The 26,430-nt window shown below is 39.1% G+C and overlaps 5 protein-coding genes across 8 annotated transcripts; 3 read left to right on the top strand and 2 right to left on the bottom strand.

Annotated features, from left to right (window-relative positions):
• Positions 1–389: 389 nt before the first annotated feature.
• On the bottom strand, positions 390–3,687 carry LOC133709347 (protein BCCIP homolog). Of its 3 annotated transcripts, none has more exons than XM_062135064.1 (11): positions 3,550–3,687; positions 3,424–3,467; positions 2,751–2,834; positions 2,572–2,645; positions 2,201–2,425; positions 1,872–2,078; positions 1,698–1,763; positions 1,533–1,619; positions 1,406–1,462; positions 931–1,042; positions 390–840 (listed from the first exon to the last, which is right to left on the bottom strand). In XM_062135064.1, exons 3-10 carry the CDS (start codon positions 2,794–2,796, stop codon positions 944–946), a joined length of 861 nt encoding a protein of 286 aa, XP_061991048.1. In that variant the 5' UTR covers positions 2,797–2,834; positions 3,424–3,467; positions 3,550–3,687; the 3' UTR covers positions 390–840; positions 931–943. The 3 variants fall into 3 exon arrangements, with proteins under 3 accessions (XP_061991048.1, XP_061991046.1, XP_061991047.1); XM_062135062.1 differs by having other exon boundaries at positions 2,751–2,939; positions 3,550–3,683; XM_062135063.1 differs by lacking the exon at positions 1,533–1,619 and having other exon boundaries at positions 2,751–2,939; positions 3,550–3,685.
• Positions 3,688–10,067: 6,380 nt separating this feature from the next.
• On the top strand, positions 10,068–14,543 carry LOC133709599 (uncharacterized). The gene is made up of 10 exons (XM_062135392.1): positions 10,068–10,648; positions 10,765–10,893; positions 11,703–11,891; positions 12,469–12,606; positions 12,726–12,844; positions 12,924–13,056; positions 13,157–13,289; positions 13,392–13,471; positions 13,586–13,720; positions 13,921–14,543. The coding sequence occupies exons 1-10, from the start codon at positions 10,136–10,138 to the stop codon at positions 14,158–14,160; spliced, it is 1,809 nt and encodes a 602-aa protein (XP_061991376.1). The 5' UTR covers positions 10,068–10,135; the 3' UTR covers positions 14,161–14,543.
• A 120-nt stretch (positions 14,544–14,663) lies between these two features.
• Positions 14,664–15,761, bottom strand: LOC133709600 (NAD(P)H-quinone oxidoreductase subunit L, chloroplastic). The gene is made up of 5 exons (XM_062135393.1): positions 15,550–15,761; positions 15,391–15,465; positions 15,129–15,236; positions 14,953–15,047; positions 14,664–14,848 (listed from the first exon to the last, which is right to left on the bottom strand). The coding sequence occupies exons 1-5, from the start codon at positions 15,670–15,672 to the stop codon at positions 14,701–14,703; spliced, it is 549 nt and encodes a 182-aa protein (XP_061991377.1). The 5' UTR covers positions 15,673–15,761; the 3' UTR covers positions 14,664–14,700.
• A 646-nt stretch (positions 15,762–16,407) lies between these two features.
• LOC133709433 (protein CELLULOSE SYNTHASE INTERACTIVE 3) lies at positions 16,408–20,656 on the top strand. Of its 2 annotated transcripts, none has more exons than XM_062135171.1 (9): positions 16,408–16,761; positions 16,845–17,204; positions 17,309–17,524; positions 17,683–18,329; positions 18,651–18,747; positions 18,843–18,896; positions 18,985–19,103; positions 19,556–19,746; positions 19,856–20,656. In XM_062135171.1, exons 1-9 carry the CDS (start codon positions 16,516–16,518, stop codon positions 20,509–20,511), a joined length of 2,586 nt encoding a protein of 861 aa, XP_061991155.1. In that variant the 5' UTR covers positions 16,408–16,515; the 3' UTR covers positions 20,512–20,656. The 2 variants fall into 2 exon arrangements, with proteins under 2 accessions (XP_061991155.1, XP_061991156.1); XM_062135172.1 differs by having other exon boundaries at positions 19,859–20,656.
• A 121-nt stretch (positions 20,657–20,777) lies between these two features.
• Positions 20,778–21,792, top strand: LOC133709435 (probable NAD(P)H dehydrogenase subunit CRR3, chloroplastic). The gene is made up of 3 exons (XM_062135174.1): positions 20,778–21,176; positions 21,270–21,409; positions 21,522–21,792. Exons 1-3 carry the CDS (start codon positions 20,905–20,907, stop codon positions 21,638–21,640), a joined length of 531 nt encoding a protein of 176 aa, XP_061991158.1. The 5' UTR covers positions 20,778–20,904; the 3' UTR covers positions 21,641–21,792.
• The last annotated feature ends 4,638 nt before the right edge of the window (positions 21,793–26,430 follow it).

Genomic DNA, 26,430 nt, shown 5'->3' on the forward strand with positions numbered 1-26,430 from the left:
TAATTATTGTGTAAGAACATAAATATATATGTTACTACAAACATTAAGGACACATATGCTTACATAATGCATGATAGGGAAACGCATATTTCTGTTCCTATGAATAAATAAAACGCAATGATTGATCGTTATAATACAATTGCCAACTAATGGTATCATTAAAAAGAACAAATGGCATTCTAAATCACAATGAACAGAGAGAGCCATGTTCTTAAATCTTATCCATGAGTACATGAAAGTGAAACCACACAATTACTGGGTCGGCAAAATTACTGATCGAAATCTACGGCCTCACTATGGTAATATGGCTCAGCCACTTTTACTTGAGCTTTCATATCGCACGTAAAACCAACAAGAAGAAAAGGACGAGAGGACTCAGACAGAAGGCATCGACTAAATTATGCATGTAATTAACTGTGTAAAGACAAAGGAATTTCAAAGAAATTGTCAACGTTAAAAGAACAAACCCTACTTATTGTTCTAACCGCCACACAAAAGTTTTAAGACCAAATAACGGAAGTCGATGGTACTATTCTTTGCTCTTTTGCATAAATTCATAATCCCTTACTCTCATCCAGATGGTATTCCCTATTTGTCTATTTTCCTTATTGGTTCATATTAGATATCCAAGATAATAGAGAGCATACTGGTCCACGACACGTTGCTCCATACATGTCTGTACCTTCCGTTAGAGACTTCACTTTCTCGATGAATCTTATGAGGGAGGGAGGGAGGGACCGTTTGGGACCAAATAAAGTTAATGAACGGTTCTTAGATCCTCACCGCCTCTAGCTCTCTCTATTATTCAGGCAGCGGCAAAAGGAAATCAACATTTGGGACCTGCAAACAGAGATGCAGATGCAATGGATCAACTTATGGTGAACGTGACTATTACGAACAATAATTGAGGCAAATGACCAAAAGAGCAACCTTTCAATGAGAATCAAGGTTCCTCGATTAAAGATTGCAGCTGTTGTTGGAACGTAGAGATCTTGTCTGCTTTAACAGACATGACTAACCCCGTTTGCTGATAGTTTCTTAGCTGCAGAAAAAAATAATGAAAACACCACGAATTGTTATAGTCACAAAGGCAATGAATGACCATACATACACTAGCGTAAAAGAGGACGCTATTCACGTGAAATTTTTGGTCTAACTTGGTAACTGTCCTAGTAAAAGCTTTACCTATTTGATTAATGCTGGTGAATGTGTGTATTACAAATATTCCGTGTAACCTCTCAATCTATGTTTGTGGGTCCACTAGATGAATCAAATCAAATAGTAACTTTAAGAAGAGATTAAAAATTTTCCCTCCCGTAATTTCTTTGGAGATGAACTAATCATAGCATAATGGATTAGAGATCTATACTGAGAAATCAGGACAGGCAGTCATATTACTACTTGCCTCATGAGGTGCAATCTGTGGAGAGTTCAAAGAAAATTCAAAGGACCAGGAGCTGAGCTGAAATACATTTGAAAATACAATTAGTAAATGATGTGAAAAACAAAACTGATATTTCAATAATCAGTACCTTGTGAAATATTTCATCTTCTGGCTTTAAATATATTATTGCCTCTTCATTAACATTATGCTTCCTTTTCTGGTCAGCAGTTTTGAGCTGTATTTTTGCATCAAGAAACAAAATAAATGGAAGACAGAGAGTTCAATGAGCAGAGAAATGCTTTGAATGGCTTACCTTGTAAAATTTAGCGACTATTATATAAAACTTAAATCGAAAGGAATTCTTGAGCTCCTCTGTTGGCTGCCACGAGTGAAACAACAAATATAAATCAAGTAGAGGAATTCATTTCCAGAAGATTTGAAGATAGACAAGCTCATAATCCTATATTATCGGTCTAATGATTCTAACCTCATCTTCAGTAGCCCAAGAGACTTCGTTAAAGAGGCCGTCATAAAGAGGCGGCAAGAGCTGTGGAGCTAAATTTGTCACACGTTGAGAGACCAACAGACCAACACTATGTGCTTCCTTTCCCAAAAGTGATCTCAGGTCATCTATTACATCCTCCTGAGAAACTTTCAGGAGAAACTCCTTAATCTCTGTCATACATTTCTGGTCCTGTTAAGAATGAAAGAAGTTCCATCAAAAGTCTATGTATAGCCATAACTTGCAAACCTACAATGTAATAGCAGAAAGATGTAACTGTGATTTATTGGAATGCGGAGGTATAGGTTACTTGCCTTGTATCTCCCCAAGTTAAGGGCGGTAACAAGAGCAAAAATTCCATTATCTTCGTCATCCTCTATTTTAACAACAGACCCTACAGTGGTCTGTTCCAAAATTAAGTCTACAAAACCACTCAAATCCCACTCTTTATCATCAAGGTAGGTCTGCAGCAAGGTCTTCACTCCATGAAAGTCATCGGCTTTTGGATCAAAGAATGCAAAATCTACTTGAACATTTCCCTTTACGGATACGAACCAAAATCTCATAAAAATCCAAGTATAAACAGTTTGAATGAAGAATTAATAATGTTGAAATTTCAGCCATTCTAACAAAGAACTGTAATTATATGAAGAATGAATAGTTACCCCCAGAAGTTTTTGCTTACATCAAACTCTTCTTCTTCAGAAGATTCAGACTGTTCCTTCTTGGCTTTCAACTTATTCTTTACTGATTTATTACCTGAAAGGCACGAAGAGGCCCAAAAAAAGTTAACAGATAGAGAGAATAATTATAAGGGCGAGATTCATATTAAACCAAAAGGAGTCATTAGGATGAGAATCATGCCTGCGGAGTTTGGCGGTGATTTTTGAAGGACTTCTGCGGTGTGCATTTGACGCTTGGCAGTATAAACAGAGGCAATCCTAGCGGCTGATTGACGAGCAAATTGGGAAAAGGTCAGAGGACGCGATATCACCAGTCCACGATGCCTCATCGGCCTACGAGGCATCTTCACTATCTAATGCTACTAAATCACTGTGCAATTTCATTGAGTTTGAAGGTGGAGTCAGCATACAATTAAGAATAAACTCAGATCTAAAGAGTGTGAGAGAGTAAAGCATGTACTACGCATTCAATCACCTACCAAAAAATAAGCACCCAAATATTTTATTAACTCAATAAGAAAGAACTACAAAGCGCATTCTGACTATGTTTGCTTTGAGAATACACAAAGAACATCAACAAGTGAAAACTTACTGTACAAATCAGAATTACAGAAATTGCAAAACCATTTGAAACTCTTTCTATTCAATCCAAAGAAGACTAACTCAGCTTAACTAAACCTATGCAATCCTTTAGGTTTATAGTATCTTTAGCTTAGTTTTGAACTCACAGATTCTGATTTTCATACATAGCTTTATCACTAGCTACGAACTCACAAGAAACCTCTATATACTTTTAAGTTTGGCTAGAAATTTTCTCAATCAACGATTCGAAAACGGAAAAAAAGCGAACTCACCGGAGTTTCGCGAGCCACCAGAACTGTCCGGCTGAATCCACCACCTGCAACTAACCGTCGCCGTCAGAATCCGGCAAAGAAAAAAATGAAAAGCAAATAGAAAGAAGGAAGAGAGAGAAGCTTCACCGGTGCGGAGCTGAGCTATTGCGGCGGCGGCGAGAGTTTCAATTGATCGGCGAGAGCTGGCACGATTGTAAGTTGGGATGAGAGAGATGGGCAAATTGGGAAGTTACGTATTTTTCTTTTTACTGGGAAAATTGAAAGGCCCAGAGTTACTAGGCCTTGGTTTCGGACCTAAGGGAAAAAAGGTCCACACCCCCAATTAGATGTGTAGCCCAATTATGCAAAAGCAAAATTGAGAGAAAAGTACTGAGGATAAATCCACTCTCCAAACTCCGCCACCTTCCTTCGCCAAAAAAAAAAAAAAAAACTCCGCCACCTTCGAGCAACCAATATAGGTGTCGCGAGAGTGAAATGTTACACCAATTGGCTTCACAATTAGTGCAACTGTTAAATCAAAACATGTAAAGTCGTAAGCTATAAATCGGAAACTTTCCTATTCACGTTATTCGTGGATAAAAAATATGTGTAATATTTTTTAATCTCACCTGGTATAAGCAAAACTAGAGGAATTGCTATGTATAATGTATTGGAAGTTGGAGGAAAGAGATGAAAGAAACACATGTAAATGTATAAACGAAGACTTGCAAAGACGGCGAAAAATCGACAGCTACTACTTGAGTTTATAAAACAAACTATTTTTCTTTCCTTTATAGTTTGAGCAAACATAGCTTTTATCTTTTTTTTTTTTTTTTTTTTTGAACCAAATCAATCATTTCATTCAACTCAAGCCAGAATGGCACGGATACATACCTTCCCTTGCCATCTTTAGACAAGTTTAGGACGTGGTATGCTAGCACCACCCATTAGACAACCAGTGCTCACTTATTCAAAAGCGAGCCTAATAACTATGAAAAGCAATACATAGCAATTAGGCAAAGTTTAGAAATAAAAACAAAATTTAAATTTTCTCCTTGCCCTTAACAGTTGGGCTAGGAGGTTTGGAGAGATAAGCAAAACAAGTCTCTTGCGCATCCGCAACCTTCTTTGACTTTGGAGGATTTTTATTCTTTGCTCCCAGAGGCCTTCCTCTTTTCTTCTTTGTGCCAGAGCTTGTTTGCATCACATCTTTAGGCACTAAAATATTACCAGGAGCTTCAACCATACCCAAAGATCTGGCAGAGAACTTACTTGTAAACATAGGCAGTTTTTGTTTCTTTGTCTGGATATCTGGCAGCAACGGTTTGAATAATTCTGGTAGCAGAATCTTTAGTTTTTGGGGAGACTTTGAAGGAGAGGGGGGGAGGTGACGCTTGTCACCCCTACTCTCCTTGTTCTCTGCTTCAACCGGTACAGCTGGTTCTGCATCCTTAGAGGCCTTCGGGCTATTTCTTGCAGACCCTACCTTCTTATCAAATTCCATGCCTTCACTTGGAGCGAAAAGTTCAGAAGATGAGACCTCCATGTCCGGAGCTGCAATTACTGCCAACGCTAAAGGTTGGTGCACCTCCTTCTCCATTTCTGTGGCACTTAGAACTCTGTCACGCAGTATGATAGGTTTGCGTGCTTTAGAAGCTTCCTTGGGCTGGAATAAGGACCTGTAGATAGATGGCAAAATAGGTGTCTGCACACCTTGAAAACGAAAGGTTCCATCTACAAAAGTGTTAGCCGCAAACCCTAGAGAAGGACCAACCAAATCCTTCCTCTGTTCTCCAGTGCTGCGTCTTATACCTGTTGTGGCATGGCTACCAAGCAAAGGGCAATAGTCTCCCTCATGATAAATCAAATTGCAATGATCACACTTGCCTACCAGGTTTTCAAAAAAATATGAAATTTCAACCTCTACTCCAGGTGCCAGTTTTAGGGTTTTCTTGAGGAAAAAAGGTTTCGAAATATCATGTGCCACATGAACCCTAACCTTACCCGTATTTGCAAAGAGTTTATCATCCAACTCAAGATACTTACCAGCCACAGAAGCAATACCTCTGATCATGTCACGCTCCTCAAACAATGGCGGAATATTACTAAGTCGAACCCAGAAGAAGAGGACAGTCAGATCAACCTCTTCAATAGCCTTAATGCCATCATACTCCTGAAGCACAACCGGAGCCTGGCTAAAACGCCATGGTCCACCCTTTAAAACCTTGCTACGATCTTTGCGCAAATCAAATTCCAGGACAAAACGGTTTGGAGCCCGCTCTTGAATCTTGAAACCTTTGTCAAGGACCCATACTCGCCGGAAAAAAACGTTTCAGATCATTCAAAGCAGCCGGTTTCTTCACCAGAGGACGTGCCAACAGAAAAGATTGCTTGGCACGTCGCTGGATTCCATTCGAGGCTCTTGAGACATCTACGACATCACTGCTAGCAAGCGCAAGTGATGCAGCAAAGGACGAGGTTACAGCATCAATGCTGGACATGTTGCTAGGTTTGGGATCAACAGAATAGCGACGGAGGTCGCTTTGGTTGTTTGGTTTGGTGGCGGCACACATAGCGCTGCCCTAGGTTTTTTGCAGAATATATGAACTTTTTATATACATATAAATTAGGCGGAACATAGATTTTATCTTACTTGTAATATATACCCCTCATATTCAGATCGCTTATAAATTTTTATCATCAAATAATTCAACTATTAATGATTTAACCGTTGTAAGTAAGAGAGACTTTGGATGCTCACGTGCATAGGGGCATTTTCTCTCAGTTAGAGGGCAGACATAGCTGGCTTATAAAGCGTATTGTTGATAATTTTTTGAAATCCTCTAACATTTGTTCAGATATGTGACCAATTTACTTCATAAAAAGAAAATATCGATCAACTTTTGTGAAACGGTTTCAGGGATCACTAAGTGAATGTTTTCGAAAGAGTGACAATTTTGACACTTCACTTTGCAATATATTTTTATTACTTGCAAAAATGTATTGCATGTAGTAAAATAGAGTGTCAAAATCAGTTATTTTTGAAAAGTGGAATAATATATCTATAAAAAAAAAAAAACTATATTCATTTAGATTTTTTAGAGTTACGTTTTTTTTCTTTTGAAAGGGAGGATTGTCGATCCATTAATAAGATTAGAAGTAAATAACAACATATCACGACCAGGCGTGGAACTATACTTATTTATGCATGCAGGGGTTCCCCCCAAATTTTTTTTTTTTTTTAGTCTTCTCACTTCTATTAACTAAGATGGCATAATGGGTTGAAGCAATTGGACCCTCCCATATTCATATGATTTGTTTGATTATGCCACCAATTAGAGAAAGTAATAACAAATTAACTAAAAATTCTTTTGATAGAAGGTAGTAATGTGTATTTATAGTAATAAACAAAGGATTTTGTTTTAAGTTTTTAAGAAAATAATGTGTAAAGTTTTGAATTTTTTAAAACTTTGCTTCCAAATTTTAATAGTGTGATTAAGTATGATAAATTTTGGGAAAAATTCACCAACGGTGTCTGGACACTTAGGGGACTTTCAGAATGATACCTGAACTTACAAAGTTATCAATGTGATACCTGAACTCATTTTTTCGTATCAACGTAGTACCTACGACCAATTTCCGTCACGGCTCTGTTAAATTTTGCACATGTGACGCACGTGAGGCCGAAAATAAGGGCAAAAAGACTTATTTACCCTCAAAAGGTTTTTTTTACTGTCTTTCTTTATTTCTTTCTTTCTTTCTTCTTTTTTATTTCTTTCTTTCTTCTTCTTCTTCGGAGTTCTTCCCCGACGGCGCGAGTACGCCTTATTGTTGGACTGGTGTTGTGCTTGGGTTCTATGTGCTAGGTTCAGTGTTCAATTCATGGTATTGTTGGACTGGTGTTGTGCTTGAGGTTGTTTCGTTGTGGGAGATGAAGGTAAGTGGGTCGAAGGGCTGAGAGGAGTATGGGACCAGATCGGATCGCCATGGCTGCCGGAGTGGGATCTGGTTGCCGGTTCGATCGGGTTTGGAGACGGTAACGCACCGGGGGTGACGTTTGGTAGGGGTGGCTCCAGATTGGGTTCGGTGGGAGTTCAATTACGACGGCGGCGACTTGCAGTGACGGCGACATCATTACCAATGGTTTGGACAGGTTGCTATTTGGATCTTCCATGGCCGCTGTTGTTGGGTCTGACTACTGTTTCGATCTGATACAACACCTGAAAAAGCTGCATCAATAAATTCAGTTGGTGGGTTTGTGCAGCTACTGAGATGTGAGAGAGATAAGCGAATGAAGCTTCGCAACGGCAGAGGTCTGATCAGGTGGGCATTTCGAAAGCGAAACATTCAATGACAGAAGAGCCTCATCGAGCTTCCCAGCAGCCAAGGCAGCACAGCCTGCCTTGTAAGCCTGATCCTCTTTCCGGGCATCAAACTGAGGTTGAGCAGAGCTCTCATTCTTTGAGATTGAAGAAGAGGAAGAAGAAGGGGACGTAGATTCGAGAAGAACAGAGGCGCGTGCGTGTTCAAGATTGCAAATTGCAGTGTTGATCTCGGCCATTAGAGCTTCTGGCATTGATGGGATGGTCTTGAGTTTCACGTCGTCGAAGACGCTCCTCCATTGGGAGCTTTTCTGGGAAGAACCCATTTCACGGAGTTGGGATAAGAACCTGTTTCCAATTCAGGATTTTGAGCAAACACAATCTTTAATAAAAAAAAATTGAAAGAAAGAAAGAAAAGAAAAGAAAAAGAAAGAAAGAAAATGGAAAAAAAAAAACTTTTGAGGGTAAATAAGTCTTTTTGCCCTCATTTTCGACCTCACGTGTGTTCCACGTGCAAAATTTAACAGAGCCGTGACGGAAATTGGTCGTAGGTACTACGTTGATACGAAAAAATGAGTTCAGGTATCACATTGATAATTTTGTAAGTTCAGGTATCATTCTGAAAGTCCCCTAAGTGTCCAGACACCGTTGGTGAATTTTTCCCATAAATTTTTATTTCTTGACCCCCTTAATGTTTAAATCCTGGTTCCGCTCCTAATCATGACTCACCTTATGCATGCTACGTCAAATTTGAGTAATGTAAGGCTACCCTAAGACAACCTAGATGAAATTACCTTGTCGTTAACTACAAATAACCAAGACAATGTTAGGTTTAATATCGAAGTCCGCCTAACTTATTAAAGAACTTAGGACCACCTTACGCAAAGGAGGCTTTCTCAATGTCTGTACTAGTTGGAAGCCGTCATCACCAACCAAGCCGCCACTACCGGCACTAGCAGCCCAACAACCACCAAGCAGACGACTGCCATTATTCCTCCCGTTTCGACAAGGATCACCATCTCCACAAAGAGCAAAAATCGTCTCCGTCACTAATAAGTTGAAGGTCAGAGGCAATGCCGTCGACATACAGATAGACCAACCCTCCAAATAGAATGGAGATGATGGGTGCTAGTGCCATTGAGCACCCTTAATTCTAACCAAGTTGGATCAAAATTGCAAAAAACACAAGCCTTGGCGGTGACTTCACAAGAGAGAAACAGGAGAATCTCCATTTTTTTTTTTTTTGAAATAGGAGAATCTCCATTTTTTTGCTGTGCTTATTGTTGTAAGTAAAAAATGTATATTTTTCAATTTCTTTTATTGGTATATATACTAAAGGATTGAATCGTGACATACCATAATTTAACTCAACTTTATACCTTGATTGTTAACAAGTCATATACTCTAAATTTATTATATTTAATCCATTAAAATAACAGATCAATGGACCAACTCATCAAATCTAGACCTCAATCATAAATTCGAATAATCAAATAATGGTCAGTATAATTATCCAATGCATTTATTTATTATTTCCAATCTGGCCATACTTTCTAATTGAATGACGTGATGGTCTGAAACCAAATCACTGAATTATTCAGGTAATTAGCCGAAAATAAAAATCAAATAGATATGATGTGACACACTGTCATAAATGGCCCAGACACAGTAGTCGATTTCTTTTGACTCCCTTCTATCATTGGGCTCCCCTACCCATTTCTAGTTTCCCACCTACCTCCGTTCCTATCCAATTATCCATTATTACTAGAAAAGCTTTCACAAACATCTCTATTATGAATTTACCTAAAAATTGATATTGTCATTTCTATTATGAACTCACCCTAAATTCATTAAATTTTTTTTGATTCAAAACTCGGATATCACATTTAAGATAAAGATCATTTCGAAATGTAATGAGTTATCAGTGAGGTGAGTAATTGTACAAAATAGATGAATTTTTTTTATTTAAATCATATTAGACACATAAATTTTTTTATTCATCTATACTGAAATTATGTCCGTTGGTAAAGTAATACAAATAAATTAAAAAATATTTATGTTGTATTTGGGAGACAAATATGAGGGAATGGGGTCGTTAGTCGTTGAATTTTCCTTCATTTTTGTTTTTTTGTTACGTTGAATTAACCTTCATTGCTTATATGTAATTACTAATTATTATTATTGATTTATCTTCCAAATGAGTGATCTACCAAATGACTGAATGAGTGATCGCGGATAATAATCCTCCACCAACTATTGGTATTGATGTAATTCCGTGGTAAAAGAAGGGTAGTCAACGCCAATAAATTCACACCTCTATTACCAAAGTTAATTTCAATTCTCTTTCTAATTCTTTTCTGAGCTTCGCTTTCTTTCTCTCAATTTTCACTCCCCCAGAAAAAAAATTTATCATGGAGGAAAATCACGCTTCAGCTCTCGAATCGATCGCCAATGGAGACCACCACGACGCCGGCGAGTACAATTCCCATAGCAGCAGTAACAACAACGACCATGGATGGCAGAAGGTGACCTATCAAAAGCGCCAGAGGAAGAACAAGGCCGCAGAATCCATCAACAATCAGAATAGGCTCGTCCCCGGCGCTGTGATCTCCGGCGGAGACAGCGTTTTCCGGGGTGTGGAGAAGGCGGCGGAGGAGAGAGTTCGGCGCCGGCAGGAAGCTCAGAGGGCGGCGGCGGCGGCCAATGCCGACGCCATCGGCGTTGTTCCGGCGAGATCGAAGCACCGGTCGGACGACGAGTACGGCGAGGACAGCGATGACGAGGCCGTGCCGCAGAACGCCAAGGAGGCAGGGGAGGAGAAGAAGTCGAAGCCGAAGAAACCGAAGAAGCCTAAGGTCACCGTGGCCGAGGCGGCGGCGAAGATCGACGTGAACGCTCTCACGGCGGAGCTGATCCAGCTTCCGGTGAGTTGTGGTGGTTCTGATCTGACATTTCTTTTCCGATGCGGTTTCTGATGTAGTTTGATATTACTCGATTTAGATTTGAATTTAACTTTATTCAATTCGATTGTTTCCGATAGCAATTCGAGGAACATATACAGGTGATGAAGCTGGCGGACTTTTTCGGCCGGGCATTCTCTGCAGTGACTTCCGCCCAGTTTCCATGGGTCAAGATGTTCAAGGAGTCGACTGTGGCGAAGATTGCCGATGTGAGTTTTCGAAATTTCTATGTGAATTATGCTTTTACTTTTGTATCCGCAATCTAGTTCTTTGTGTATGGCTGATGATCTAGTTTTGAGTTCTGGTTGATGTAATAATTAAAAGGTCTTATATCTGTTTTTGGGCTATATTTGATGTTTTTGTGAACCATTGTGCTGTTATCTCATTCGTATTTGCTTTTATCTATTATCTACGAATGCTGTTCCATCTAGTGACATTCATAAATTTTGTGGAAAAGCATCATTCTTAAATGCTGTTTAATCTCTTTGGTTATTCAAGTGTAACATGGAGATCTATGTTGTTTTACGCTAAATAATTATGAATGATCTGGTTTGTGTTCCCTTTTCTTTGGATAAACATTACCTTATTCCAAGTCTTCTATTATCTCTCTTGGATATTCAACCACATGAATTTAATCAACATTTGAGGTTATTGGACTTTTTGGTGGAGACTAGTTGATGGGACGTTTAGGTCAGTTGTCGCCCCTATGAAGTGCAGCATGATTTCTCTTCGTTATAATTCCTAGGAGAATGCAATTTAATGCATGCATTCTCTGGTAAAGGTAGACCTGATATTTGTGACATTTGTGTCCACAAAGTAGCTTAAGTTGATTAATGCCAACAGTTGTCACTAGAGTTCACTGTCATGTCATGTTATAGTTGCCTGCTCATTTAACATTTTGCCTGAGTGTCTCCTGTTAGAATGTGGAATACAGTTCAAGAGCTTAGTAACTTATTTGTTCCGTATGTCAGTATGCAAACACTTTGTATCCTCATCAGTATGTATTTTCTTTTAACAGATCCCCATTTCCCACATACCTGAGGATATTTATAAGACATCAATTGACTGGATCAGCCAGCGTTCCATTCAGTCCCTTGGATCCTTCATTTTAGAGTCTTTGGACAAAATTCTTGCAGATCTAGCAAGCCAGAGAGTCGGTGGAAAGGGTGCCAAGAAGGGTGTGCAGCAAGCATCATCCAAGTCTCAGGTAATTCTTATCTCCCACTTTTCTTTGTCTTTAACTATCTGCAGTTCTTTGATGTCCAAAGCTTTTAAGATAAAAATAAAATAAAGATTACATAGCTGTCCAAACATAAATGATTTAATTTTTTGAATTTAAGTTCAATGATCTGTTGTACAGAAGGAGAATTATTCTAATCATGTGTCTTTTTACTTCATTTGTGCTCTTACAACATCTGGTTGGACAAGAATTAATTTTTCTCCTTTAACCAAAAAAGCTCCTTAGCATGTTATCCATTGCTTTAGTTGGCATATGAATATCCAATAATTAGTTTCATGCTTTGTGATTGATTTTGCTGTTCTGGAAAGTGTTCTTTTGCATCAGTTGGTTGGTCAAAATATATTGTAAAAATCCATGTTTCAGATCCATTGAGGCTTTTGTTTTTCCGAACTAAACTTCACAGGCAACATTTGCAATCTTTGGACTGTTTCTAGTGATCATGCCATGGTCTCACGTTGGATTATTTTTGCTAAATGTTAGATAATTTTGTCTTTGCGAGTGCCTAGTCAACTCTGATGCAAAATCACGTGTTGTCAAATCCCAGGTTGCAGTATTTACTGTTGTAGCAATGGTGTTGCGAAGAAAACCTGATGTCTTGATCAGTATATTGCCGACATTGAGGGAAAATTCAAAGTATCAAGGACAAGACAATCTTCCAGTAATTGTATGGATGATAGTTCAGGTAAGTGGGACTAAAATTTTACACGGGTTTAATAGATCTTTCTTCATGGCTAAAATATTATCATAGTTCTTCTCCTGTTATCATACATCTCATGTTAGATCTCAAAATGTCTTGTATAGGCTAGTCAAGGAGACCTGGCTGTGGGGTTGTATGCATGGGCACGCAATGTATTGCCTCTAGTTTGTGGCAAAAACAGTAATCCGCAGTCCCGTGATCTTGTTCTGCAGCTAGTTGAGAGGTATTGAACATGTCAAATCTCAATATTATTTCATCACTGTTGCATTCCTTAAACTCTGAATTTGTTTATTTGATTGCAGAATTCTGTCTATGCCAAAGGCTCGTACCATTTTAGTAAATGGTGCCGTGAGGAAGGGGGAGCGTTTGGTGCCACCTTCTGCATTGGAGATACTTATAGGAGTCACCTTTCCTGCACCTTCAGCTAGAGTCAAGGTAATTACTGAAAGCGGTATTCAGTGTGTAATGAACTATTAATTATTTATAAAAAGAGTTATTTACCTGTTATTCAACTTCAATATGATGCTTTGTACAGGCTACTGAAAGGTTCGAGGCTGTATATCCGACCCTAAAGGACGTGGCTCTTGCTGGCTCACAAGGAAGCAAAGCGATGAAACAAGTTTCACAGCAAATATTGAGTTTTGCTGTTAAAGCTGCCGGAGAAGCAAGTATGCAAACTTGATCTGTCTTTACTTTGCACTGTAGTTTCTTTCTAAGAATTAGGGAATTGATGGGTCTAAAATGGGGTTTGATATATTGCTGGCTCACAGGTACACCTGAGTTATCCAATGAAGCAGCTGGAATTTTCATTTGGTGTTTGACCCAAAGTGCTGAATGTTTCAGGCAGTGGGTGAGTTATCCTACTTGTCATATTGCATTCATCCAATACTTTTCTTTGAATTCAAAGGTCAATATATGCATATTTAACAATCTTGTTGTTGTGTTGTGTATGAAATGTTACCAGGACAAGGTTTATGAAGGAAACCTAAGAGCAAGTGTCACTGTTCTGAAAAAGCTTTCTGATCAGTGGAAAGAGCATGCTGCAAAAATCTCTCCTCTTGATCCTATGAGGGAAACCCTCAAAAGTTTTAGGCACAAGGTAGCCCCTTCTCTATTATTTTGGGTTTTGTATACATTTTTTTTTTTGCCTAGTTGTGTGACAATCATTTTCAGTTCTTTTGCATCATCACAGATGCTTCTACGGATTTTGTTATTTTATCAAACTTGTTGTTGATTTGACTCTATATGTGTGTGATTTTATGTTGTTTTAAGCTCTTTGAATACAACTCTTGTTTGTAGAATGAGAAGGCATTGGAGGGTGAGGCAGAATCTGCAGAGCAAGAGCGACTTGTCAAGGATGCAGACAAGTATTGTAAGACGTTACTGGGAAAGCTATCACGCGGCAGTGGGTGCAAGAAAAGTGTGGCATTTATTGTCCTTGCTTTGGCCGTTGGTGCAGCTGTGGTGTCCCCAAACATGGAGTCTTGGGATTGGAACAAACTAACAGTGTTTTTCAGCTCTGAAAACCCATTTCTTTGAGCTGGGTGAGTGAAGCAACTAGCAGCTGGTGGTGCAAAGCATCAACTCGTTTTTTCTTACAATATCGAGCACGAGAAGGAAAGCGATCTAATTTACTTCAGAATAAGGCGGTGAAAAATAGAAGTTCTCTTTATACTTTTGTCCTAATGGGACACGGAACTAGAATTAGTTGAAGGTCAATACTTGGTTGAAGGTTTAATTTGGTTTGAGCCATTTTGGGCTTTTTCGTTCTTTCATGTAACTTTTTGTGTTTATTTAGATCTCTTTTTAAAGTTTGTTCACATCTAACATTTACAGTACTAGCAGAATATGTTTATGAGAAGAGGTATGAATACGTATGTATTCCCAGATTAGTGTTTCAATCCAAAGGAATTTTGATGATACAGGATGTGATTGTTTTACCCTACTGCATCATATTTTCAAGATTAGTCTTGTTTTCATGTGACCAAAATTTAGTCATATACATTCGCGATATATGGGAGAGCTATATATTATGTAGAATATGTATGATACAAGTTATAAGAGATGTTTGTACAATTTTCATGAATATTCTTCAGGTTCAGCAAAGGGGTACTTTAAGAACCCAGCTTTAACGAGATCGGGATCTTCCGGCTTGGACCAAGGATACTTCATGTTTGGATCCCTTGGGAACTTCCTGAAGTTCAGAAATGGTGCCCAAAGAAGTACACTGTGCAGTAGCATCAAAATGAATTCAATTGTTTATACAATGCAACATACATCAAAACTCTTAAGAAGAATGAAGAGATTGAGGCAAGAAAAGAGCCCACTCACCCAGGAAAGAAGAGGAAGACAAACATGAACTGAAAATACATCTCTAGGAGATTTCGCTTATACCACCTTATCCGAAGCCAGTTCATGATGATCGGCTGCAACCACAGAAATATGTTTTACTGAAAGATATAAGAACTTGATGAAGAAAGCATAAAGGGCGAAACACATTTACTTACCGGCATGATTAGGAAGTACCAGGTGCCCACGATTCCGGATTGTATCAAAGTCCATGATAAATCTTCCTCATAGTTCATACCAGTCACAGCAAATGCAGGCAGCTCAATCTGGTAACAAAATTTCCATCAAGAATAAAGCACGAACAATTAGGGTTTTGAATATCGATATCAGTAGATATATCGGTAATCCATATTTCACATATATATCAAAAATAAAGTATAAACAATTTGAATAAGGAAGAACATTGATGAAGTGTCTTACAGTGGCCAAAGCTGCTCCAACTTGAATTGCTGAACCAAATTTCTGTAGGTCGTTTTGAATTATGCTTGTGAATGTCTGAAATGGAAAACGACGGGGTTATTGTAATTAATCTGAAAAAAGAAAAAGATGAAGAACGAAGAAATTAGCAACATTATATACCTTTTGAGGCTTTGCATCGTGGGACTGACTGATTCTAAAAGTGATTGTGGGAGAAGCTACACATCGAGGGCGGTTGAGGGAAGGCAGAGCCTGTGGGATTTGGGAGGTGAATGAGCAGCTCATTTTAGAGCTCTGTTATGTGCCCTGTGTTTCTTCTTATCTTTATGAACTCAGTTCATGGCAGCAAACACATGCAATTCCTTAACGAATTAAAGTGAAATAATAGAACAAATCAGAAAAAAATATGTATAAAGTAAGTAGAAGATGCCACGTGTCCAGTGAGTTTCAATCAGGTCCACTCCCTTTTCGCATCTATAAAACTCAAGACTTAGAACGTTTACTACAAACATGTATCAAAAACACAATTTCAATATGTGATTTGTGTTGCTTTTGTCACCATGAATAAAATTAGAATGCCATGTACATAAAAAAAAAAAAATTGTTTTATTTTTTTAAGCAGTTGATTATGTGATGAAGGTAGATAATCGATTCTTGAGATTTTCAGAAGTTTAGATTGTAGAATGATACAAGTTAACTATTTAGATTCATTTTATATGACAAATTATTATCATTAATCAGATTGGTTAGAGACAAAACCAACCGAACCAAATTATCAAGTCATTGATATAGATAGAGATTAGACAACAGACAAATAGTAGCGGAAAATTAAAAATGTTACAAACCAAGTTACATATAAATAATTTTGCAAAAAACTTATGAATTTGGCAAAATAAATCTGAAAATGAGAAAGTAAAAAAATACACGGTAAAAGATAAACAAGAGGCAATTTACATTTTCCCCAAGTATCATTTTACAAGTTATAGAAGTAGAGAACCCCATATTCCCCTTCCGCAAATCGCAATACGGCAAACCCAGACAGACATCAACTCCTCAAACGAACCACAACTGCTGGGAAAACAAGGCTCTCTTCCAACACAATCTTCAAATTCCAATTCCAGTTTCATCATGTGGGCCTCAACACTCCAGGCACCATTTACACTGAAGCTCCCTCATCTCCTTCTCCAACCTTGTCTAACCTCCAACGCGACCCTCGTCCCCATCACAGCAACTCAAACCTCAAGACCCAGAAGAAGAAGACGACCGCGCCTCTCTTTCTTTCGAGCCCATTTCCAAACCCTCAGGCCCAAATCACGCCCTCACCGCACATTCCTCACCAGAGTCACTAGTGACGATGGTCATCATACACACACGGTAGTTTTTTCTTGTAGTTTCGGCACTGTAATTATTATCTGTGATTAGTAATATTCTCTGATTGTTTGAACCTACATGTTTAGGATATGGAAGAACGCGAGAGCAGCTCTTCTTCTGGTCCGAATGTTGGTGATGGTTATGTAGCCTTGTTTATTCGGATGCTTGGGCTGGACCATGACTCTCTTGACAGAGAGCAAGCAATAGTGGCGCTGTGGAAATATTCACTTGGTGGGAAGAAGTATATTGATGCCATCATGCAGTTTCCTGACTGCATACATTTGATTCTGAACTTACTAAGATCAGAGTCCAGCTCTACTTGTGAAGCTGCTGCTGGTCTTTTGAGATCAGTAGCTCTAGTTAATTCATATAGGGATTTGGTAGCAAACAGTGGAGCCATTGAAGAGATTACCGGGTTGCTCACTCGAGCTTCCACGACTTCTGAGGTAAAAAAGGATGCTGGGTGTATGTCACATGTGTGGAAGTTTTGTATTTGCGTGTTTGTTGATGTACAAGTGTGAGGTGGGTTGTGATGAGATTTTTTGTGCAGGTGAAGGAGCAGGCTATATGTACTCTGTGGAACTTGAGTGTAGATGAGAAGTTCAGAATGAAGATTGCTAACTGTGATCTCTTGCCGTTACTGGTTAAGTCCTTGGATGATGAGGACGTCAAGGTGAAGGAAGCCGCGGGAGGGGTTTTGGCAAATTTGGCATTAAGCGAATTTAATCACGGCATTATGGTTGAAGCTGGTGTTATACCACAATTGGTGAGACTCACTTCTTCTTATTTCATATGTAATAGGTGATTTGGGTCATCTTATATGTGTCACTCCTTATACAAAGCTAAGCAATTTAAGTGAGTAATGCTCTGTTTTTTTATGCTTGGTTGTGATATTTAGAGACCAACTCCTTCATATTTATGCAGGCAAAGCTCTTAAGAACTGACATTGAAGGATCTAAAGTAATTAAAAAGGAGGCAAGGAATGCTCTGTTGGAACTATGTAAGGATAGATATCATAGAATTACTATCCTAGAGGAAGGTCTTGTTCCGGTACCCATGATTGGTGCAGCTGCTTATAAGTCATTCAGACCAGGTCTTTATTCATGGCCTGCTTTGCCAGACGGTACACAGATTGAGCAGACTTCTAAAACTCCTTCCAGGTTTGGTGCCTCTGAGTTACTCCTTGGATTACATGTTGATGATAAGAATGCAAACATAGAGGAAGCAAAGATGAATGCAGTAGTTGGACGGACGCAGCAACAGTTTCTGGCTCGTATTGGGGCCATTGAAATGGATGATGAAAAGAAACAGTCTGAATTAGCAACTGGTCAACAACTCACACTTTTGCCATGGGTGGACGGGGTTGCTAGATTGGTTTTGATTCTTGGACTTGAAGACGAGTCAGCAATAGTGAGAGCTGCAGAGTCAATTGCTGATGCATCTATAAATGAACATATGCGGATAGCATTCAAGGAAGCTGGGGCAGTTAAGCTCTTAGTTCAGCTTCTTAACAGTAAGAATGATGCTGTCAGACTAGCTGCAACTCAAGCTCTAGAGAGGTTGTCTGTCAGGTAAGTATGCATTCACCATTTGCCTCTTTAATCCTATGCCATTATTGTTGGTTCCTGTACAATTGCTTATATAATGAATCTTCATGTCAGTTGTGGTACGGACAGTAAAACAGCTGAAACTTCTTCTGGCATATATGCGCAAATGAAGCATTTACACTTGTCCTCTTTTTCTTGCTTGCAAATCGGAAACACTCACATATGATCCTTATTTTGCATATATACTATATACATAAGACTCTTCTTTTGATCTTTTTCTTTCCTTCCATGAACAGCCTCTTGCAGATAATTGATGTTAATATGATCTTGTTTTGCTTGGTGCAGCAATGTTGTTTGCCAGATAATTGAAGCTGAAGGTGCTTTAGATCCTTTGGTTAATATTTTAAAGAACCCAGAGATCCCTGAAATATTGATGGAAAAGGTCGTTCATTATGTTATTTTATTCTATCAACGATTATTCTGGGAAATGAATAACGATTATTTAAGTTGATCACTTTAATAATTGCTGCAATGCAGACCTTGGATACTCTTGGGCGGATCTTAGATCCTAGTAAAGAGATGAAGTCAAAGGTTGGTTAATCACCTCTTGATTATATTTTTCAAACCTTTTAGTTATCAATTGACTAAATGGCTTACCAAGTATGTTGATTCATTCCAGTTTTATGATGGACCAGTAAATGGATCGGAAAGGGGTTCGGATGCTGCAAGAGGCCCTTATGGTTCCAAAGGAATAACCGGAGATGTGGCTCATACACCGATTTCAAAAACAAATCCCAGGTTTCATCTCCCACTTTTTATTTAATTTTTATTCCAATTTGTTGCAGAACTTCCTTCTACTTAGTAGAACCATTTTCTCTATTATATTATATTTGTTCTTAGAGTGGAAGTTATGTTTTTATAGCTTCATGTATTCTTCCACTTTAATCCAAGGAAAATGATAATGAGCAGAATGCAAATGTTTTCTAAATTTTCACATGACAACATACTTTCTGCACGTCATTGTGTTTGAGTGCCTGCTTTCCTGGTCCTCTGAGAGAAAACGGCCAAGTAAAGTTTCAAGTTGTGTCTGCACATTTCATGCATCAATTCTTACAGATCTTGCTCTATTTAGGAAATAATTTATTGTAATTTGAATTCTCAGTCGTGTTATCCAGAAAAGAAGTATCATTTGAACTTTTTTCTGACAAATAATCAGTTAATGCTACTTTCCTCCTATAACAAATATGCAGGGAAGCTGTGCTTGATTCTGGGGTTATCACTCGCCTTCTTGAGATATTAAAGACCCCAACCCCGAGACTACAAAGAAAAGCGGCTTCCATCCTTGAGTTCTGCACAGTTATTGACCCAAGCATGGATACTATTACTTCAGCAGATATAGAATCTGGTTTGGATGTTGTATTCCAACAAAAGGCCCTTGAAGGTATGGTAATCTTATCCTGTAATTGGTTTTGCTTTATGCAATTTTGATGTTTTGACGTTTTCATAGTTGAATATTCATTTTGTTTATTCTGTTTCTGTGTGGTTTTTAGCAGACATGGAATCTGAAGTAGATTATTGGCAGCCAGGGAAACATGTCCTTGAAGTTGAAGAAGCCGGTCTTGTTATATCAGCAGCCTCCCGGTTACTAACAAAACTGCTCGACTCTAAGAAGTTTTGCCAAAAAATAGATTCCGCCCATTTCACCAAATTGCTCTGTAATATCCTCAAGTCTGATATTCCCCTTCGCAACAAAGATTGGGTTGCTGCTTGTTTGGTGAAACTTGGTTCTCTTTCTGGTCCCAGACTAAATGTCGATGACCCAATCAACATGGAAGTAACTCTCCACGAGACCATTCCCAGACTCATGGAGCAGCTCAAAACCTCATTCTCTCCGCAATCAAAGGAAGCTGCCGTTCTAGAACTCAACAGAATAATCTCTGAAGGGGTGGTTGATTCCACTCGAGCCGTTGCTGCAGAGGGAGGAATATTTCCTTTAGTGAAACTGATTGAAGAAGGGAGTGAGAGGGCCGTCGAAGCATGTTTGGCTATATTATATAATCTGAGCATGGACAGTGAGAACCATTCGGCAATTCTAGCTGCTGGAGCTGTACCAGTTTTGCGCAGAATAGTTCTATCAGAAAGACCACAGTGGAGACGGGCACTTCATTTACTGAGAACTCTACCTACATTAGAAGGCACTGCTTAACTTTATAATTATGATCCTTTTCTTCAATTTTATCATCTTTGAACAGTTGAAGAGTGTATACATCACAGTGATATAGTTTCACTCAAAGGTTCATAATTTTTGAACGAAATCTACCCTTAATCGGAAGGCAAATTTAGTTGTCATCTTTTTAGTGAGTGCCAAAATTGTCATTCATTTTGAAGAATTTCAGGAACAAGAAATTAATGGGATGCTTATAAAAAGTAGGCCATTTTATGAAACAATTTCATCCTGCTAAGAACCTTTTTTATTTTTACTGTGATTTTATTTTACTTTTACTTTTTGAGGATATTTTATGATCTAGGCAAACCAATAGAGCTGTGCTAAATAATTCCAGAAAGAATAGACAGTTGAGAAGCTCCACCACCACCCACAATGTCTAGCTTATCCTCTTGTCTTTCCCTAACCAAAAACCTTGCTCATGCTTCTCTTCCAAACAACAACAATGGCTCATCATCACCAACACCACCACCATCTCTCCATGCCAATAATAACACCACCAAACTTCCATTGCGCAGCAGAACAACTCCACCATTGCCGAGAATGAAGCAGCAACCAAACTCGCAACGCCGCAAGCCAAAGCAGCCTACTGTCATCGAAATTGAACGTGTCATTGGTGCTGGAAGGTTCCGCGATGCTGACAACTCGTAAGCTCCTCACTTCAACCGTGTTTAGCGTTCATGTCAACTATTGCATTGTGTAATGACTAATGATAATGTGAAAATGTGTTCTTTTTATAGGGATGTGGAAGAAAAAAAGGACGCAAAATTCGACATGTCGATGATGAACTTTAGCAAGTTTGAAGGGCCAGTGGAGAAGCAGCTCCGGGAGACAGGAGAGTGGGTGACCAATCAAACTGAAAGAGGGTTCCGTTCCAATGGTAATCCTTTTTCTTTTGCTTCGGCTTCTTTCTGTTAAAAATGGTTATGTTTTGGCAAAAGTAGTGAAAGATGAAGATGACAAACTGGCTCTTCAATTTGATGGTTTTGCAGGCAAAAATATTCTGAAATTTGCTTTCCTGTGGATACTACCAATTTGGGCTTTCTCACTCCTAGTTGCGGTTGGAGCCATCAAGCTAAACATCCCACTTCTTGATGACCTCATTATGTGAAGCTTAATTATCTGTTGAAGTGTACTTCAATACAAATGCTCTATCTTTGTAGATTAGTAGGAGCGCAACTATGTCAAACCCATTTGGTTTACAACATGTTAGATACAAATGAAATTTCCATGGCAACCAAGTTGAGCTATATTCTTATGTTGCTTCTCGTTGTACAATACTTTAAGGCCTCATTTGGTTCACGTAAAGGAAAGTAATTCCATTGTGTTTCTCATGAGAAGGGAAACAAAATTTCTCAAGAACTTTCCATTTCAGTATTTGGTAACATTACGAAAGTTATTAGGAAAGTTGTTAAAATGTTTGTAATTAATGCAATAAAATAATGTGTTGTGAGTAATAAATGCAAGAAAATAAGGGGGGAAGTGATTCCTTTAGGCCTCGTTTGGTTCACGGAAAGGAAAGTAATTCCTTTGTCTTTTCTATGGGAAGGGACATGAAATTTCCCAACAACTTTCCATTCCGATGTTTGGTAACGTAAGAAAAGTTATTAAAAAGTTGGTAAATAATGTAATAAAAAAATATGTTGTGAGTAATAAATGTAAGGAAAGAAGGGGGAAAGTGATTCATTTGGGGTTTGGAAGGAACCACTTTCCCCCTTATTTTCCCTTCCTTCAGGAAATGATTTCCTTTCCTTTTGCATCCCAAACGCAGGAAAGGAAAAAGTTTCATTTCCTGATGCTTACTTTCCGCGAACCAAACGTGGCTTAGTGTTTGGAATAAACCACTTTCCCCCTTATTTTCTCTTCCTTCAGGAAAATATTTCATTTCCTGTTTGTATCCCAAACACAAGAAATTAACAAATTTTCTTTCCTGATGCTTACTTTCAGCTAACCAAACGTGCCCTAAATATGTAATGAAAAATTATCTCCTTAGCTCATTGGATTAGAAGTGTATGAAGTGCTATTGTTATATTGTTTCTCGTTATTCAAAAAATATAAATTTCATACTCAGTAATGAAAAACTATCTCATTGGCTCATCTGATTAGAATTGTACGAAGTGTTATTGGGTTCGAATTAACCCTAGGTTGACTTTATTTTCTTCTTGTCATGAACAATTCACTACCAATAAACTTATCATCTAGCTAGGAGCAGAATGACTACATGGTCTAAACTCAAGTACCAGTTGGTGTTCTTTGACCCTAGTTCAAGGATTGATCGAGTTTAATGTCATAATTCAAATCAAATTATTAATTGGTGGGCGGCGGACCACCTAAATATTTTCCTTGGTCAAATTAATGTTTCTGCTTCTGGAAATTTTTCTGTTCAACTGTTCTAGATGTTGAATCTTTAAGGAACCAATAATGTACAATAATTATTGAAAAACGAAAAGAGAATCTATCCCCCTGGTTAATTATTCTGGAAAATAAAACTTGAAGCCTCTGGCAAGTGGCTGGAGAGCAAGATGCACGTGCAGGTAGTCTTTCTTATTCTTATTTGTCCCCGACCAGCTATACTTGATGTTCTTACATTACTTGTTTCTCAGGGCACCGACTTGGTTCTCAGAAACTTCTGTTTTATAATATTGTTCTTCTGACCTTATAACCGTTTTTGTGTAAGAATTATCCGTAAAAGCTCGATCATGCTCTGGAATACGTAGAAGTTTTTGTAGAATCGCTGTAAATCTTATGTAATTATGATTCCTATTTAGGTAGGTTATCATGTAATTATAGGAATATCTGTTTCCTATTAGAGTTAGACGACTCCTCTTGTCCTTGTATATATACCCCTTTGTGGATGAATAGAATTAATTAATTGAAAACCCTAAATCAAAGTATTCTTTTCCACTTGGTATCAGAGCAGGTTCAATCCTTTGAACTTGCCTGCATCCTTTGAATCCTGAATCCTGAATCCTGAATCCCAAAGCACACCACAAACCGCTGCGTACCACCACCATTAAAATCAAGTCATCCCTGAATTTTTTGAAACCCTAGAAAAACCAAACCTGAAAAAAAAACCCCAAATTCCTCCATGGCCGGACCTGCAATTGAAGGCGAACAGTCAAATCCCGAGACGACAATGGTGTCAGCCTCACCGATCATCCATCACCACTACACCACCCAACAAGACAATTCTGCTTTCCCCACAAGTGTTGTCTTGAATGAATCCAACTACACCATATGGGCTCCTCTTATGCGAATGCGCATTGGAGCACGAGGGAAGGTTGGTTATCTGACCGGAGTAAAGGCTGAACCCGCCATGAATTCTGCAGAGTATGAAGCTTGGGCCACAGACAATGAAAATGTGAAAAGTTGGCTAATTGACTCCATGGAATCCTCTCTCATGAACCGGTACTGCAAAAGATATTTGGGAAGCTGTAGAGAAAACCTTTTATGATGATTCTGATGAAACCCGAATCTTTGAGTTGAACAAAAAGTGTTTTGAAGCAAAACAGAATGGAAGGCCAATCCCGACCTACTACAATGAGTTAGTGGCAATGTTCCAGGAGATTGATCAAAGGGCGGCCTCTCAACATGATAATGTTGCAGCTGTCGTTCAAGAAACTTCAGCCATGTCCCGGATGCGTGTTCACATGTTTTTGAGTGGACTTGACCAAGAGTATGATCAGGTGCGTGGAGAAATCCTGCGCAAGGAGCCTAAATTCTCCTTGGAGCAGAGCTATGCTTACATTCGCAAGGTGCAATCAGAGAAACAAGCTATGGGGCGTTCTGTGCAAACTGAATCTTCTGTGATGGCTGTTCAACGCCGACCCGGTCCTCCTCCAGGCTTCTCAGGTCCTTCTCCACGCCGTCCTCACGACAAACCAAACCCATACGCAAACAAAAAATGTGTTGTCTGTGGGGAATTAGGTCATACCAAGGAGCGGTGCTATGAAGTGATTGGCTACCCTGATTGGTGGGACTTCACCAGGAAACCGCGAAAGAATCCGGGCAAGGCGGCTATTGCTACTACAGAGGAAGAGCATCTAGACAATGCCTCCGCTAATGTAGCACAGTCAGGTATGAAGGGTAAGGTTACTTTGAATAATACATGGATAATTGATACAGGTGCATCTGATCATATGACCAATGACCCTAGTCTTGTGAAAAACCTTAGACGTTCCCCTCAAAATATTGTCTCTACTGCTGATGGTACTCCTACTCCGGTCACTGGAGAAGGCTCTATTGTTATATCTGATACCCTAACCCTGGAATCTGTCCTAGTTGTTCCCTCACTAGCCTATAATCTCCTATCTGTTGGTCAAATTATTTTGGCACTTACATGTATTGTGACCTTCTATCCATCTTTCTGTGTGTTTCAGGACATTCTGACTCGGCGGATTCTTGGTTATGGTGTTAGCAGGGGAAAATTATACTACCTGGATCTGACAGAGTCTGGAGAAAAAGAAGCATCTTTTGGGGCAAGCTAATCAGATTAATGGGGTAGAGCATGCAAAGGAAGCTGTATGGTTATGGCATCGCCGTTTAGGTCATCTATCTTTTAGTTATCTTAAGAAACTGCAGCCTCATTTGTTTTCGGTTGTCAGTGATTTAGATTTCCATTGTGACATTTGTGAACTGGCCAAGAACCACCGTATTTCATATTCACCAAGTCTTAATAAAAGTCCCGTTCCTTTTATGAAAATCCACTCTGATGTCTGGGGTCCTGCAAAGATTCCCTCTCTTTCTGGAGCTCGATATTATGTCACATTTATTGATAATTGTACTCGCATGACGTGGGTGTCATTACTGAAGAATAAGAGTGAAGTATTTGGGTTGTTTACTGATTTTCACAAAATGGTGACTACTTAGTATCAACAATCTATTAGAGTGTTTCAATCTGACAATGGTGGAGAGTTTGTGAATGGCCCTATGTTTGAATTTTGCCGGTCACAGGGGATTCGTCATCAAACCTCCAACTCTTATACTCCTCAACAGAATGGTTTGGCAGAACGGAAGAACAGACAGTTGATGGAAGTTGTTCGGGCTTCATTGTTTGGCATGAATGTACCTCGGTCTTATTGGGGAGAAGCGGTGAAGTCTGCAGCATACCTCATCAATCGTACTCCTTCCCGGGTAATTGAGTTTCAGAATCCTCATCAAAAGCTTCATACACTCTTGACCATCCCCTCTCTGCCTAATTTGGAACCCCGAGTGTTTGGTTGCACTGCTTATGTTCATATACCAAAGCCACACCGAAGCAAACTTGATCCCCGTGCGAAGAAGTGTATGTTTGTAGGTTATGCCGAGTTTCAGAAGGGCTACAGATGTTATGACCCGCTCACTAACACCGTACACCTCTCTCTTGATGTCTCATTCCGTGAATCTGAGCCATATTACCCATGGGGAACTTCTCGGTCTTCCCTTCAGGGGGAGAAAGGTTGTGAAGGGAATCCTATTTGTGATTTTGATGTCTTTGAAGACTTGGAAAATTTGGAGGAGCGATTTGAAGGACGAACAGCCAAAAACGATCGATCGCCAGGGACAAACGATCGATCGTTTCCAGAGACAGAAACTTCCAGTGGACAAAACGATCGATCGCCAGAGACAAACGATCGATCGTTTCCAGGGACAGACACAAACGATCGATCATGTGGAGAGAACGATCGATCGTTACAACAAACAGAGACTGAGGCAGAAGCAGGCACCACAAACGATCGATCGTTTGAAGCTAACAATCGATCGTTTCCTGATATGACGGGTTTGGAGAATTTGAATCAAAATCCAGACGTATCTGAAGCTCACACACAAGATATTTCCCCTTCTACATCACCAACTGAAGATTCCGCTCAGAATGATCCACCTCAGGTACCCCTAAACTTTAATGAGTCTTCTGGGTTAGAA

This window comes from Rosa rugosa, chromosome 5 (genome assembly GCF_958449725.1).
Source record: "Rosa rugosa chromosome 5, drRosRugo1.1, whole genome shotgun sequence".
Taxonomy (NCBI): Eukaryota; Viridiplantae; Streptophyta; class Magnoliopsida; order Rosales; family Rosaceae; genus Rosa; species Rosa rugosa.

Coding starts and splice junctions, on each gene's coding strand:
- LOC133709347 (XM_062135062.1), bottom strand. CDS start 2,913: ATGCCTCGTAGGCCGATGAGGCATCGTGGACTGGTGATATCGCGTCCT. Junction 2,646..2,750: donor ATCACCGCCAAACTCCGCAG/GCATGATTCTCA, acceptor CGTGCCTTTCAG/GTAATAAATCAGTAAAGAAT. Junction 2,079..2,200: donor TTAACTTGGGGAGATACAAG/GCAAGTAACCTA, acceptor CATTCTTAACAG/GACCAGAAATGTATGACAGA.
- LOC133709599 (XM_062135392.1), top strand. CDS start 10,136: ATGGAGGAAAATCACGCTTCAGCTCTCGAATCGATCGCCAATGGAGAC. Junction 10,649..10,764: donor CGGAGCTGATCCAGCTTCCG/GTGAGTTGTGGT, acceptor TGTTTCCGATAG/CAATTCGAGGAACATATACA. Junction 12,607..12,725: donor TTGTATGGATGATAGTTCAG/GTAAGTGGGACT, acceptor TGTCTTGTATAG/GCTAGTCAAGGAGACCTGGC.
- LOC133709600 (XM_062135393.1), bottom strand. CDS start 15,672: ATGAGCTGCTCATTCACCTCCCAAATCCCACAGGCTCTGCCTTCCCTC. Junction 15,466..15,549: donor ACGATGCAAAGCCTCAAAAG/GTATATAATGTT, acceptor TTTCCATTTCAG/ACATTCACAAGCATAATTCA. Junction 14,849..14,952: donor GTCTTCCTCTTCTTTCCTGG/GTGAGTGGGCTC, acceptor GCTACTGCACAG/TGTACTTCTTTGGGCACCAT.
- LOC133709433 (XM_062135171.1), top strand. CDS start 16,516: ATGTGGGCCTCAACACTCCAGGCACCATTTACACTGAAGCTCCCTCAT. Junction 18,748..18,842: donor CTGAAATATTGATGGAAAAG/GTCGTTCATTAT, acceptor GCTGCAATGCAG/ACCTTGGATACTCTTGGGCG. Junction 18,897..18,984: donor GTAAAGAGATGAAGTCAAAG/GTTGGTTAATCA, acceptor GATTCATTCCAG/TTTTATGATGGACCAGTAAA.
- LOC133709435 (XM_062135174.1), top strand. CDS start 20,905: ATGTCTAGCTTATCCTCTTGTCTTTCCCTAACCAAAAACCTTGCTCAT. Junction 21,177..21,269: donor TTCCGCGATGCTGACAACTC/GTAAGCTCCTCA, acceptor TTCTTTTTATAG/GGATGTGGAAGAAAAAAAGG. Junction 21,410..21,521: donor AAGAGGGTTCCGTTCCAATG/GTAATCCTTTTT, acceptor ATGGTTTTGCAG/GCAAAAATATTCTGAAATTT.